This window comes from Myodes glareolus, chromosome 17 (assembly GCF_982192425.1).
Source record: "Myodes glareolus chromosome 17, mMyoGla1.1, whole genome shotgun sequence".
NCBI classification, from domain to species: Eukaryota; Metazoa; Chordata; class Mammalia; order Rodentia; family Cricetidae; genus Myodes; species Myodes glareolus.
In genome coordinates this window covers 55,049,754-55,063,457 of record NC_142042.1, presented here as the reverse complement: position 1 = coordinate 55,063,457, position 13,704 = coordinate 55,049,754, and the positions used below count along the sequence as shown (strand labels likewise).

General features: G+C 47.9%; 1 protein-coding gene across 2 annotated transcripts in view; it reads left to right on the top strand.

Annotated features, from left to right (window-relative positions):
* The window catches only part of Ngf (nerve growth factor), a 51,419-nt gene extending 40,137 nt beyond the window's left edge, over nt 1-11,282 (top strand). Inside the window, exons 2-3 of one of the 2 annotated variants that reach the window (XM_048442214.2) lie at nt 4,866-4,989; nt 10,384-11,282. In XM_048442214.2, the coding sequence (XP_048298171.2) occupies nt 10,396-11,121 (726 nt within the window). In that variant the 5' untranslated portion in view covers nt 4,866-4,989; nt 10,384-10,395 and the 3' untranslated portion in view covers nt 11,122-11,282. Of the gene's footprint in view, nt 1-4,830; nt 4,990-10,383 lie in introns of those variants that run through there. The other variant, XM_085677912.1, reaches the window with a different exon arrangement.
* The last annotated feature ends 2,422 nt before the right edge of the window (nt 11,283-13,704 follow it).

Genomic DNA, 13,704 nt, shown 5'->3' with positions numbered 1-13,704 from the left:
CCTTACGGAAAATTTCCTTACTCAGAACTCAGCCAGGTGGAAGATGCTCCCTAGTATCTTCAAACAGCGTAAGCTGCTCCAGGGACTGGCCATTACTTTGTTGGAGCATGGGAGATGTACAGTCCCTTGGGTTAACTGTCCCCAAATCTTTGGAAATACAAAATGTCAGCAAACAGTTCTCGAACTTTTTAGTACTAAGCCACCAGAGCTCCAGCACTGAAGAATGCTTTTCTTAAGTGGCTCGCAAGACGTTAAAAAGAAAACCCCCGATTCTCAGCTGTTGCTTGTACCTAGACAATGAAGGCTTGCAAAGACAACCTTCTCCTATTGGCACAGTATATTTTCATGTCTCCTTGTTGTGTGTAATGTGATCGCACCTGTACTGTGTATTTTCTAAGATATATTAGTTTCTTGATATTGAATTGCTCCTAGTTGGCCCATCAAAGTCACTGCCAGGCTTCCTTGTACTCCTGTGTGCCATTGGCTTTGGTTCTGGTCTTACATCTGGATCTCCTAGGGAGCAGGCAGCAGCGCTGCAAGCCAGTGAAAAGAGGCTCCCTGGAGACAGGATGCAGGCAGCATGGTGGGTGTGTGAAGCTGGCCTGGTGAGTCAGCTACAAGGCTAGGGTTGAGAATCACCCCTACAGAGAAGGCAGTGGAAAGTAGAAACCAGGGGGCTAGATAGTGTCTTGCATAAAATTTAAATATGAACAACTTAGGGGGATGTCTACCACTCCCCACAAATTATCAACAGAAGCAAAGTTGTTCTCGATTACATTTTAATTGATTTTAACAGTTTTCCATTGATCTAAACTTCTTAGTGGGAATTGACAGAGTACTTTTGAGACTTAAAGAGAATGAAAAGGGGTGGGGGTGGGAGGGACAGGGGAAACAATGGTCAGAAAGTCAGACGAACAACCTTGTTTCTAGGGATCTTCAGAAGAGCTTGCCACCCTTCTGCTCTAGAAAACTCTGGGCTGGTTGTTGGTGGGTTCTAAGGTGAGGGGTCCCATGGAATGGTACAGTCAGGTAGACAGTCCACAGCAGCAGACAGTCTCTGAGTTTGTCTTCTTTGGCTGGGATATCTCGCTCCATGGGGGAGTATATTAGGCAGGGTTCTCTAGTGGTACATGATAAATAGGACATGAGTAGTAAATTGCTACTATAAACTGTTAGATTGGCTCACTCATCTAATAGATGCTGAGTAGCCCAACAATGTCTGTCTGCTTGCTGCAGAAGTAAAGAACCCAGGAGTTGTTCAGTCCATGAACCTTGGGCTTCAAACCAGTCCCAAACCAGAAAGTATGGAAGTTCCCCGAAGAGCCACTGTTAGAGAATCCGTGTTAGAGGCAAAGTCTGAAGTCAACAGAGGGTCGCATGGCTGTGATAGACACACTCACCCGGAAAAAGGGAAGGAAGGCAGGTCCTCCCAACTGCTGCTTCCTTGGACCTCTCTATATCTGACCCACCCTTGATAAGGGCCCCCACACTAAGAACATATCTTCTACTTCAGTCAGTCCACTCTAGAAATCCTCTCGTAGATGCGCCCAGAGGAACATGCCAATTGCCTAGGTGATTTCATCCAGTCAAATAGAGATGGGGGAAGGCCGGTGTGGAATCTAATTATTCTTAAACTTCGATGATAAACAATAATATAATACACAGGGCTATTATACCACAAGCTGGCACTCAGGACATCTGCCCAGTCCTTTGCATTTGTAACAAGTTTTAAGAGACTGAGGTACCAAGTTTTAATGCATCAGACCAGGCCAGGGTCTAGCAGAGGCATCCCTGATTTCAGCAGTGCTGCATTGTGTCCTATCAGAAGTAGCGTAAGGTGGTGTGGAAATGAGCTGTCATCTATTCCCATACATTTCCCCAAAGTGTGAGGGCCAGCTGATGTCTTCTTAAGTAATTATTAGAACAGTTAGGGATGCAAAAATAGACATCCATTTACTTTGTTTGGCCCTGGTGTATTCACATTAGAAATTGGTAATATTTAAATGGGATTTAATTTTAGAGCTCCAGCCTTCCCTAGAATAAGACGGTAGCAACAACACCTATGAAAAATCAGTCCGTGTTCTTGGCAGGAAGTTCTCTTTCCCACAGCAAACTGCTGTACCGGCACTGTATGAGAAAAAACCAAGGGCATGGAAGATGCTGGAAGGAGCCTCAAATCCAGCTGTTAGGCACCAGTGTGCAATGGGCAGGAGACTGGTGTGCACCAAGGTTACCTGGGCAATCAGCTGTGGACATACGGCTGGGAAACTTGCTGTGATTGTGTGTACGCCATTCTGCAAGATGGCAAGGGTAAGAAGCTGTGGAATATGTAATTTAGATGGGCAGTCATCTAAATTTCATTCCAAGCACTTAGATTAGAAGACATCCCATAGACGAATATCTAGAATAATTGCAGGAAGTTACTTTTCCTTCCCTGGTTGTTTCATGGCTTCAAAGTAAAAGTTTGTTGTGTGTTGTGGGAAGGAAGTAGGCAGGCACAGCAATGGGATGACATCCAGGCATGGCACATACTCTTGTCACTCTCCCTAACACTCTAACCCTTGCTAGACCTCCAGCAAGCTCTGAGCTCAAAGGCTGTATGTGACTTTTCTCTCCATTCTTCTGCATCCTGCCCAGACACTCTATTCTTTCTTAAAAGTCCTATTCCTGTATGAGTGTTTGACCCAGGCTAGCCTGAATGGACAAAGTAGGTTCATAGGTCTCTGTGATTCCCCATCGCCGAGTAATATACACCCTGAATGTCACACTGATTTAAATACTTAGCTTGTGATAACCCTTCCTCTCCTCTAGCTGATTTGCTATAGGAAATACTGTGTCTTCTTTCTCTCCACAGCCTAACACCTAGCACAGCATCTGCCAGAGGGCCTGAAATATCAGTGTTCAATCAATGAAATTAATGAACTTCAGTGTAAGGGTAGAAGAAAGCGTTGTTTACTCATACCGTCTTAGAATTACAGAGGACTGAAGTTGGAGCGATCTGAGTTATCATATGTGATAGGAACTTTTCCTTTAGGTGAGAAACAGACACTCAGAGTGATGAATTGGTGGGAGTTGGATCAGGACACGGGTCCAACCTTGCAACCTGTACAGCTGAACCAAGCCCCCAGCAAAAGGAATAGATGAGCTCCCCCACTTGGGTGATGAGATCCCTAAGATGTACCTCCTAACCCCAGAGCACATGTCAGTCTCCCTACCCCCAGACGAAGCTCAACCCTGGAGTCCGTTGAGATGTCACTTGTCACAGAATCTTACATTTGAAGAGCATTAGAGTCAGGTTTTCTCCATGCCTGAATTCTCAATTGTGTGTCAGAAGGTTTCTCTGTTAGTCTCTGAAACGCAGAAAGGGTGTGTTGAGCAGAGTGGGGAAGCAAGAGGAATGGAAACATCCCAGAAAGATGCTTTCCAGCACCACAGAAGCCCCTCCAGGGCCCCTCCCACCTCAGCTGCTCTCCAGCCCCCTCTTTTCTACCAGGTGTATGGCTTTGGGGAGGCTTCCATGACATCTGTCGCCACTGTAAAAAGGGGTGTGTGTGTGTGGTGGGAGTCACAGTGGAGCAAGGCACGGCGGAAGAAAGGTCTGTGGGACTTGAAAAGGCACAGACAATAGGGCAAGTGTGCAATTCTTGAGCTTTCTTTATAAACTGTCTTTGTAGACTTAGTTATTTATCTGTTCAGCCCTCAAAGTTGCCATGGCACCGTCCTGCGTAAAACCCCCATTCCCTCCCTGTCGGCCCCAGGGATGCGACCGTAGCTCCTGGCTTCATCCCTAATGGCTCAGATTGTTGGAGCTCTCCAGCTCGCTTCCCAGGTCTGTTCTTCAGGCTCAGATGTTTGACTAATCCCCAAGGCTTTGGCATCTGTTGTCACTTCCACCTGGAATGCTGTCCTCCATTCCTTGCCATAAACTTGAGGGTGGCTTCCTCAAGGAACTCTTCACGAGCATGCTGCCTGACGGCTTCTCGTACTCCTCTCTCCCCATCACACCATGCTTGTTTTCTGCACGGGATGAACAGAGTCTGACGCTATTTATACTAGGTTGTAAAGTCCACAAGAGAGGTCAAGAACTGTCTTGTTTTATTTACTGCTGTGCCTCAAGGAACAAAATAGTGTTTGGCACATAGTAGATGCTCAGGAAATGAATGAATGAATGAATGAATGAATGAATGAAACACCTGCATATATCAGGTAGACAGAAGTGAGAGGAAAACAGCAGCTCTAGAAGCTACAAGTTAAAGCATAATATTTTCTCTCAATGTGCTATTGCTGAAGCTTCGATTTCTGAAATTTGACTTTTAGCACTGTGCCCCAAGACCGCTGACATGTCTCAGTGGGAGATCCAAGTGGTGTGTCAAGCAGCCACTTCGTCCCATTCCCATTGCTTATCTTGTGTTTTCATCATTGAATTGGCTGGTTTGAATTGTTGGGACTTCTGCATTTCTAATATTGCATCACCAAGGTTGGACGGAGCTGAATTTTCTACATGTGGACTTGGGCAGTGTGCAAAATAATTTTCATTTTAGTTTAGGCATCCCTGAAGCAGAACCGGGAAGCCACTACACTAGGTGCAGTCTCACTGTGGACTGTGTACAGGTTAAGATAAGTAAAGGCAAGGATCATTGCATGGCCATGCAAGACCAGAGCTATATAAGCCCAGGGCCCTGGAAACCTTGGCAACTAAACTCTTGCTCCTCCCTGAGGAGCAAGATGTTGTTAAGATACTGGAATTGTGGAAATAGGGTTCTAGGCCTATTGGGACTTTCCTTCCCTTCTGTCTAGGGCTGTGGTGTCTACCAATGTGCTAGGGAATATGGTAACCCTTGTCTAATGTCAGCTCTCCCCCACAGAGTTCTGGCCTGTGGTCGTGCAGTCCAGGGGGCTGGATGGCATGCTGGACCCAAGCTCACCTCAGTGTCTGGGCCCAATAAAGGCTTTGCCAAGGACGCAGCTTTCTATCCTGGCCACTCGGAGGTAAGTGCCCGCGGGAGAGCTGCCTTCCTGGGGCTCCTAGCTCTGCAGTTCCCAGGGAAATGTGGCTGGAAAGGCTCTGCAGGTTGTGGAAGGAGAGTCAGACCTGATGGGGCAGTAAGGGCCAAGGCTCTTAGTGATGCTGCTGCAAATGTTTAAATTGTTTAAAGACGTCTTTTTGCTCTGTGGCTTCTAAGGGAAGAGTTCCATTATCTGGACACTGGCGGGCCTGGCTCTAAGTTCTACTTTACCAGGTGTCCAGGACCAAGTGTTGCAATCCCCATGTCTTCTGTTCCCTCAGCAATAATGGGATGAACACAGCCCAACTCCCAGGTGGTTGTGATGACTGGTGAGACATAAGATGACCCTGGAACTCAGACCAGCACATTCTCTTTCCATACCATGGCTCACACACCTGTCCTGAAGAATGCCTGCTAACCAAGGGTCTAGGACCTTCTAGAACTCTCTGGCCACATGTGACCATCAGGCCATCTTATGTACTTCATGATAAAGACATATTTAGATCAGGATCATAGATGTCTGCATGATATTCAGAAACCTGAGACTCTGGGCATAAAAGCAATCCAACATCAGTGTCTTCCCTGGTGTCCAGATTTGTGGTACCTTGGAGGTGGAACTCAGAATCTGAGAATTTCATATGGATGTTGGAGAGAATATGTACATCTCAGGTTGCACTATCAATCACTGGGTTTAGGCTGTTTCAAGTCTCCATCTTCAAAAAGATGCAGAGGTTGAGCAGCAGGGTGATCCTGGCACATACTAGTCACATCACCCCAGGTCATTCAGCCTCCCCAAGGCTAGCCTAGACACTCAGAATGCATCCTCTAGATCAGAAACATCAGTGTCATCTGTCACTTGTCTGACATGTCTCTTCCTGAGCCTAGAGAATCAACAATTCTACAAGTAGATGAAGCCGCCTAGATTAACCTCCGGGTACTGATGCCTCCAGGCTGATGCCTGGAAGTTTGGGAGCCTGGACTCAGTCTCTGATGTCACTTCCATGCTGTGCCTCCTCCTCAGAAGTGCTATGTGGGCCACGCCAGCAGAGATGCTGGACCCTGTCCTGCCACCGCCCATCTGCGTTCATCAGGGAACCCTGTCTAGGGAGTTAAGGAGTCACAGAATTCCTTTTATGATCCATGCAGGCTCCAACAGCCGAGAGTTCCTGAGTCTTACAATGGAAGGCAGCAGCCAACTTACATTTAGAGTGGAGGCCAAGGACAAAGCAAGGAACGATCCCTTGACCCCCTGTCAGCTTGTAGCCAGTGAGGTGAAAGAGGATGGATTTCCTTGCTCACAAGAATTTCCTCTCTGACCCACAACTGGTGACCCAGGTTCACACATTTGATCTCTAGCCCAGGAGCTGTGAGGAGCTCTGGAAACCTCTATCTAAGACAGAGATTTACCTTCCTCCCTCTATCACACACCTCTGCAGGCCTGGCTGGCAGGTCTCCTGGCAACTGGAGGCAAGGACTGGTTAGGATCAACTGTTCAACTCTGGTAGCTTCATCACCTAGGCAGGTAGGGCCAGGCCTGTGTAAAGATTATTTGTCTGGTATAGGAACATCTCCTAATACAGGGGTAGATGCTGGTAATCACCGAACATCCTGCCAGCCCGGGAGAGGGTCCCGTTGGAGGCTGGGTCAAAGCCACTCCAAGGACAGTCTCCTCTTTCCCAGCCACTTGTCCTTCATTGTCAATGGGAACATAGCACAATGAAGAACATTTACACCTGAAATGGAACATGTTCTCTCACGTGAACCCTAGCTGCTCTCCCCAGCTAAATGTCCCACTCAGATATGTACCATGAAGCTACATGGAAGGCTATCACTGCTCAGGACACAGGTTTTGAAGGTTGAATATAAATACACCAACTCCTACCTAGCTCTCTTTGTTTCCTACACCATGCATCGTGTCGCTAGAATGGGAAACAGTGTGGATTATTTCTCTCTTGTTCTGTATTCTCTGATGACTCTAAGACTTTTCTAATAATTTTTAAAGATTATTGGAACACACCATTATGAGTAGATCAATATGGTGTCCCCCAAATTACATTTTAATCAAAAACTGAAAAGATCTGTTTGAGACATTTTTAACTCTTAATAAACTGTCTGGCCATGATGCAAATCTCTATGGCCTTGAAGGACCGGGGGTACGATGTGGTCACTCAATGGCAAATGCACAAGTATCATTAGACTTTTAAAATGTTATGGAGTTGTTGTGTAGAATGAGCACGTGCTATGCACAGTAGAAAGCTTGGTAGTTCCTTAAACTATAAAAGTCAGAGTTTATAGACACCTTAAACGTCAACACTCAGGTGGAGTCAAGGAACTCAGAAGGAAAGAGGCACCTCCACACACAATGGGTCATGGAGGTGAAGGTGCCACAGACAACAGCAGGCAGTTTTCCATCTATGAGAGCTCTCCCTCCATCAGAAAGGCCAAGAATAACACTCTTGCCATAAGTAAGACAGGTACACCAGAGAGGGTTTTTCTGCCTAGAGTCAAGTGCTGTTGGAGCGATGCCATTGAAGTTGGATATTTGGGGACAACAGAATGGATTTGAACAGGAGATACAGACAGCATAAAGGGACCAAGGGTGCAGGAGGAGCAGACCTGGAGGGAACAGCCCACAGTAAGAGCAAGGGTGGCTAAGCACAGGGCAGGAGCTCTTGTGCCTGGAATGAAGAAGTATGAGGTCATTGAAGGAGGAGGGGCTGTTGCTAGGCTGAGCAATCATTCATAAACTCACCACTGGCTCCTTGATCAAGGTGACAAGGCCAGAGCAATGCCTTAAGAAGCTTAATGGGGAAGTCAGGGGGGATGGCACAGGTATAATGGTCCTTGTAATAAGAAAGCTAAAAGTGAAGATGCAATTTATGAGAACAAGAACACCAGAGCAATAGAGATAGTGACTGTAGAACTAATTTGGAGGGCACCAAGTGGTCCAAGATTGGACAACTATGGCTGATACAGAAGACAAAGACAGAATGACGGTGGGATTGAGCATGAAGATTCCACTCAGTGATGCTCAGTGATGTCTTGCACCGAGACTGTCAATATCCATGGAGAGGTGCTGCTGGGAAGTGGGGGTCCAGAGAGTGCTCCAGGGAGCAACTGGGCTAGGAATGTAGCTACGGGCATCAGCAGTCCCTCAGGAGAGGATGAGTACCCCCAGAAGACCCTGCGGAAGGAGACCATGGGGACCACGGAGCAAGGCAGGCTTTATTTCTATTGAAGCCCTAAACCCCAGTCAACTTTTCTTCAGTTTCCGATCCAGTTCTAACAGGTGTTACCAATTTGGGTATAAACGTATGGATTTCAGTTCCGTGTCTTCTGCCTTAATTCACCTGATGAAAGATAATGTATACCGAGAAGAAAAAACCAAAACAAGAAAAGGAGCAAACATTAAAGGCTGGATTAGCTGCCAAAAGAAATGATCGCTCCTCTGAGGGCTGGCAAGACAATTATCAGCCAGACCTTTTAGCCATCAGGTCTGGGAGGGGAATCCAAACCTCTGCATGGATGGCGAGAGAAGTGAAGCAACAAAAACATCCTTCAAAGGAACCCAAGAGGCAGTGTGTAACCCTGGGCATGGTTGAAAGGACCCGCGTCTATACGGAAAGTGAACAAGAGTGGACTTCTCTGACACCTCCATTCAATAGTTTCCCTGTTCTCCTTGTAGTTCTTGAGAAACTGCAGCATTTCAGACATTGTGCATGGCCATGCAATGATCAAAATGGAAGTCACATGACTTCTAAAACCCCACCAGGGAGACAGACAGACATGGAAATGAATACCCTATCCCCAGGTGAAGGTAATGCAGTCCGCTGTGAAAGACAAGAAAGATGCTCACAAAGTGATGGAGGAACCTGCCATCCAGGTGGATGAGACACAATTCTGCCCTCTAAGACCACACAGCCAGGAAGTGAACAAGCCCAAATGCATGTTTTAAAGACGTCTGAGAGAGGAAGAACAATATGCTATGAAAATCCACTCATGGAAGGGGCTCAGAGAATGACCAGCCAGAGGCAGAACTAAAGAAGACGAAGTCCTTGTCTTAAGAGAGACACAATCATTCAGAATCAACACACACTTAATCCAAACAGTCACCCTGGAAAATAGTGTTTCCTGTACATAAAGAAAGCCAAGGTGCAGTAGATTAAATGGCATTTTCCTCTGCTGACAAGTATTTGGGCTGGATATCCAACGTTTCCTCAGATCCAATGCTAAGGCTCTTTTTTTGTTATATCGATTTTGCAGGAAAGAACACACCTGCACGTGTGCATGCAGACACAAGTATACACTCACATACCCACATAGAGAGACACAGACAGACAGAAAGACAGACAGAGGGAACATTTATGCTAGAGTTATTAGAGAAAGCTTCCAGTAGTAGGAAAGCAACAAACTGAGCTGAAAACACAGGGGAGAAGACAAAATGATGAATCAGGACAGGAAGATGAGAGAAAGGACAGAATCCGGGGCTTGGAAAATGCTGTAGGGGGAGTCCTGTGAGCCGGCCACAAGCAGGAGACGCTTCACATGGGAGGTGACCTTTGATCCACCTCTACAGATGTGAATTGGTGCTCGCTGCCGAAAGGACAATGGTCCCCAGAGCAAAGTTGACTCTAGTGCTACTCAGGGTGAGCTGGGTTAAAGCCTGGCGTTTGATCTCTACTCACCTACAAGCAAACAATAAACAGAATGGACTTGTTTAAAAAATGAAAGAGCGGAAGGAGGGAGAGTGGAAAAAATGCAGACAGGGAAGGGATCTTTTGGATTCTCCTTCTGGTCCAGCTTCTGGCGTAACTTTGTAACCATGTTAGTCGATTCCTTGTGGAAGGCTTCCTTATATGTGAAAGGAAGATGGCAGGCCCTAACCAGAAAGGCCCCGAGTCTTCAAGGCGGTGCGTCATGTAAGCACTCGTCTCCAGGCTCAGAACTGCTGGGTGGAGGGAAAAGCTCCGTTCCGGAACTTCCCGACATGCTCCCTGCAGTGCTTCCAGAACTTTCTCCAGGAAATCGCATTCAAGGTACAGGCACCACCCTCCAAGCCGGCGGTCAGACAGCCCACAGGACTCTGAGAGACCCAAAGTTCCTAGGCAGGATTTAAAGGGCCCGGTTGCTTCCCTGAACAGAAGCACCACACAGGCTGCTCTGGTTAATGCCAGCTGTGCCAAAGTGATTGCTGCCAGCACTGCTTCTCACTCTTCCAAGTACCATACTTTGAGCTGTGAGTCCAGGATCTCATCTGTAGCCCATCCCAGGAATCTCCTGGCATCCTCCTGAGAGGCCCCTGGGAGGGAGCGCGACACTGTCTTGAAGATGCTCAGCGCCGCTCCCCTGAATAACCTGTCTGTCTTTGTCCTTCCAGGTGCATAGCGTAATGTCCATGTTGTTCTACACTCTGATCACAGCGTTTTTGATCGGCGTACAGGCAGAACCCTACACAGATAGCGATGTCCCAGAAGGAGACTCCGTCCCCCAAGCCCACTGGACTAAACTTCAGCATTCCCTTGACACAGCCCTCCGCAGAGCCCGCAGCGCCCCTGCTGCCCCAATAGCTGCCCGCGTGGCTGGACAGACCCGCAACATCACTGTGGACCCCAGACTGTTTAAGAAACGGAGACTCCGTTCGCCCCGTGTGCTGTTTAGCACCCAGCCCCCACCCACCTCTTCGGACTCTCTGGATCTGGACTTCCAGGCCCATGGTACAATCTCCTTCAACAGGACTCACAGGAGCAAGCGCTCGTCCACCCACCCCGTCTTCCATATGGGGGAGTTCTCAGTGTGTGACAGTGTCAGTGTGTGGGTTGGGGATAAGACCACAGCCACGGACATCAAAGGCAAGGAGGTGACAGTGTTGGGCGAGGTGAACATTAACAATAGTGTCTTCAAACAGTACTTTTTCGAGACCAAGTGCCGAGCCCCCAATCCCGTTGAGAGTGGTTGCCGGGGCATTGACTCCAAGCACTGGAACTCATACTGCACCACAACCCACACCTTTGTCAAGGCGTTGACAACAGACGACAAGCAGGCCGCCTGGAGGTTCATCCGAATAGACACAGCCTGTGTGTGTGTGCTCAGCAGGAAGGCTGCAAGAAGAGGCTGACCTGCCTGCGGCCCCCTTCCCCACCTGCCCCCTCCACACCCTCCTCGGCCCCTCCCTACCTCAGCCTGTAAATTATTTTAAATTATAAGGACTGCATGGTAATTTATCGTTTATACAATTTTAAAAAGTCATTATTTATTAAATTTTCAAAGCATCCTGCGTACCGGCGCTCGAGTCCTTCTTCTGGGTCAGAACACCTACCAGTTCGGGGAGAGAGCAGGATGAACTGTTCCCCAGCCTCTCCTGGCTCCAAAGCCCATTTGGAACCCTCACTCCCAGCCAGTACTGCCCTAGGGCAGGCTAACTGGTTTCAGCCGCTACCCAGCTACCCTGTGCACAGCATGATTAGCTAGGGAAGTCAGCTTGCAGGCTCCGGTCTACATTCCAGAGCCAAATCTACCAAATCCTTGGATTATCTGCTGCAGGGCATGGATCCATGAGCCTTGATTGCCTCGCTGGAGGAGGGAGGGTAGCTGAGACTAGTAAGAAGGCAGGTTGCTGTGTGCAGAGGCGGCCTCCCACCTCTGCGAGACCCAGGCTGGTCTTTGGAGGATACTGGGAATGCTCTGGGTGGAAAAGTGGAGGCGGTGCGGAAGGCCTTCTGGCTGCTTACTGTCAGGGGGCAGTCTGAAGGAGCTGTAATGAAACCATCTCCTGGGGCCTGTCATGGCAGATCTGATTTCATGTTAAGATTACCTTGGCATGATGGCTGCTTCTCCGCAATTCCCCTGTGGCTTTCTCCAGAAAGGCATCCCTATCCTAGGAAAACAGTAGGACTTCCCAACTTCTCACCACCCACAAACAGCTCTAGCGGCAACTGTTGGTGGCCCTAGCACCCCAGCATCTGCTTCCAACTAGAAAGCCAGTGACCAGTGAGAAACAAACTTTTGAAAATCTTCTATTCTTACTGAGATGTTTTCCATGGGTGACCAGAGCTAGCCGGGACCACAGACCTGTAGAGACAAGAGTTGGGTAGCACAGATAAAGACAAAATAGGAAGACTAACACAGAGAAGTCCAGGAAGATGGAGGGAGAAAGGCCAAATCAGGCGGGTGCAGCAGCTTTCTGCTCCTCCCAACAGGAAAGGAAACAGAAAGACAGAAAAAGATGCAACGAATTTGGAGTGTGTGTGTGTGTGTGTGTGTGTGTGTGTGCGCGCGCACGCCGGCTGTCTATTCTTTACCAAAGCCCTTGCCTTCAAGACAGTCAAGTGTAGCACGAATTCTAATTGGTCTTAATAATAAAAACCAGGAGTCAGATATTAAGGGGGTGAAAGCTGAAAGATCAGAGAAGCAGAGCAGCCAGCCACTAGTTCTTACCTCTCTGAAATCCTCAGACCGAATGGGGTGTCCTTGTCTCTATAAGTCCTCAGACTGAATGCCTCGAGCTCTTGTCTCCTCCCACCTTACATTTCTCTCTCCACCCAGCCTTATCCCTTCCTGTCTCCACCTCCCTAGTGCTGGGATTAAAGGTGCACCACCTGGCTCTGTTTCTCTTTTAGACTAGACCAACCTTGTGTAGCCCTTGGAGGACTCGAACTCACAGAGATCTGTCTGCCTCTGCCTCCCGAGTGCTGGAATTAAAGGTGTGTGCCACCACAGCCTGGTCTCTATGGCTAACTAGTGGCTAGCTCCACGCTCTGATCATCAGGCAAGCTTTTATTTACTATAACACAAACAAAATATCACCACAGCCAAGTGTCCTGGGTAGTTTGGGGGAAGGTAATTTTTTTTTTTTTTTAATGTGCTCTTAACCACTGTCTCAAGAGCAGTCAAGGTAACCGAGAGACTGCAGAATCCTCCATGGAGCAGGACATGACCCAGCTCTAAGTAGTCCCCTTCCCTTTCATCTTGTTTTTCTTCTTGTTGTTGTTTTGTTTTATTTGTTTATTTGTTTGTTGTTGTTTCCCTCAGGTCACAATTTTGTCCCTAAAATAGGAAACATCACACAGATACATTTTTTTTTTTTTGACCAAACCTCTTCTCCAAGGATGACAATGCCCACTCTGGGCATTTAAGAGAGAAAACAAATCAACCCCAAATTGTCCACTGGCTAAAAAAGGAGCCAGTTGCATTCATTTCCTCTGCAGCCATCACCGCTGCCCCACCCCCACCCTCACTCAGCTAGGGCAAACTGGAAACTGGGAGCTTTGGAGTTTTGACTCGGGTGAAAGCATGGTGAAATATGCTGGCTTTTCCCATCACCGCTACTGCAATTGGAATAAGGACTTATGTTCAAGGAACACTAACCAGAACATTCCGTGCTGAGATGCTCTGTCAGATAAAGGCAGTCCTGTGTCTGTGGGTTTTGTGGGGTTCCAGTTCCATGGCCTCAGAAGTCCCAGGCCCCTCTCAGGAACAGATAGATTATAAAGGCCTTTCTCTTAGGGCCAGGTAGACCTGCTAAGTCGGTGAGGAGAGAGTGAGAGGGACATTCTGGAAGCTTCTAGGCAGAGCAGTTGAGCCTCTGGGTGGCTATACCAGCAAAGCCATCCCTGGAGAGCCATGCCCAGTGCTGCCAGACTCTTCAGGATATCTGAAACATTCCATTGGCTCCCCTGGCTTGCTTACAAGGCTAACTTGG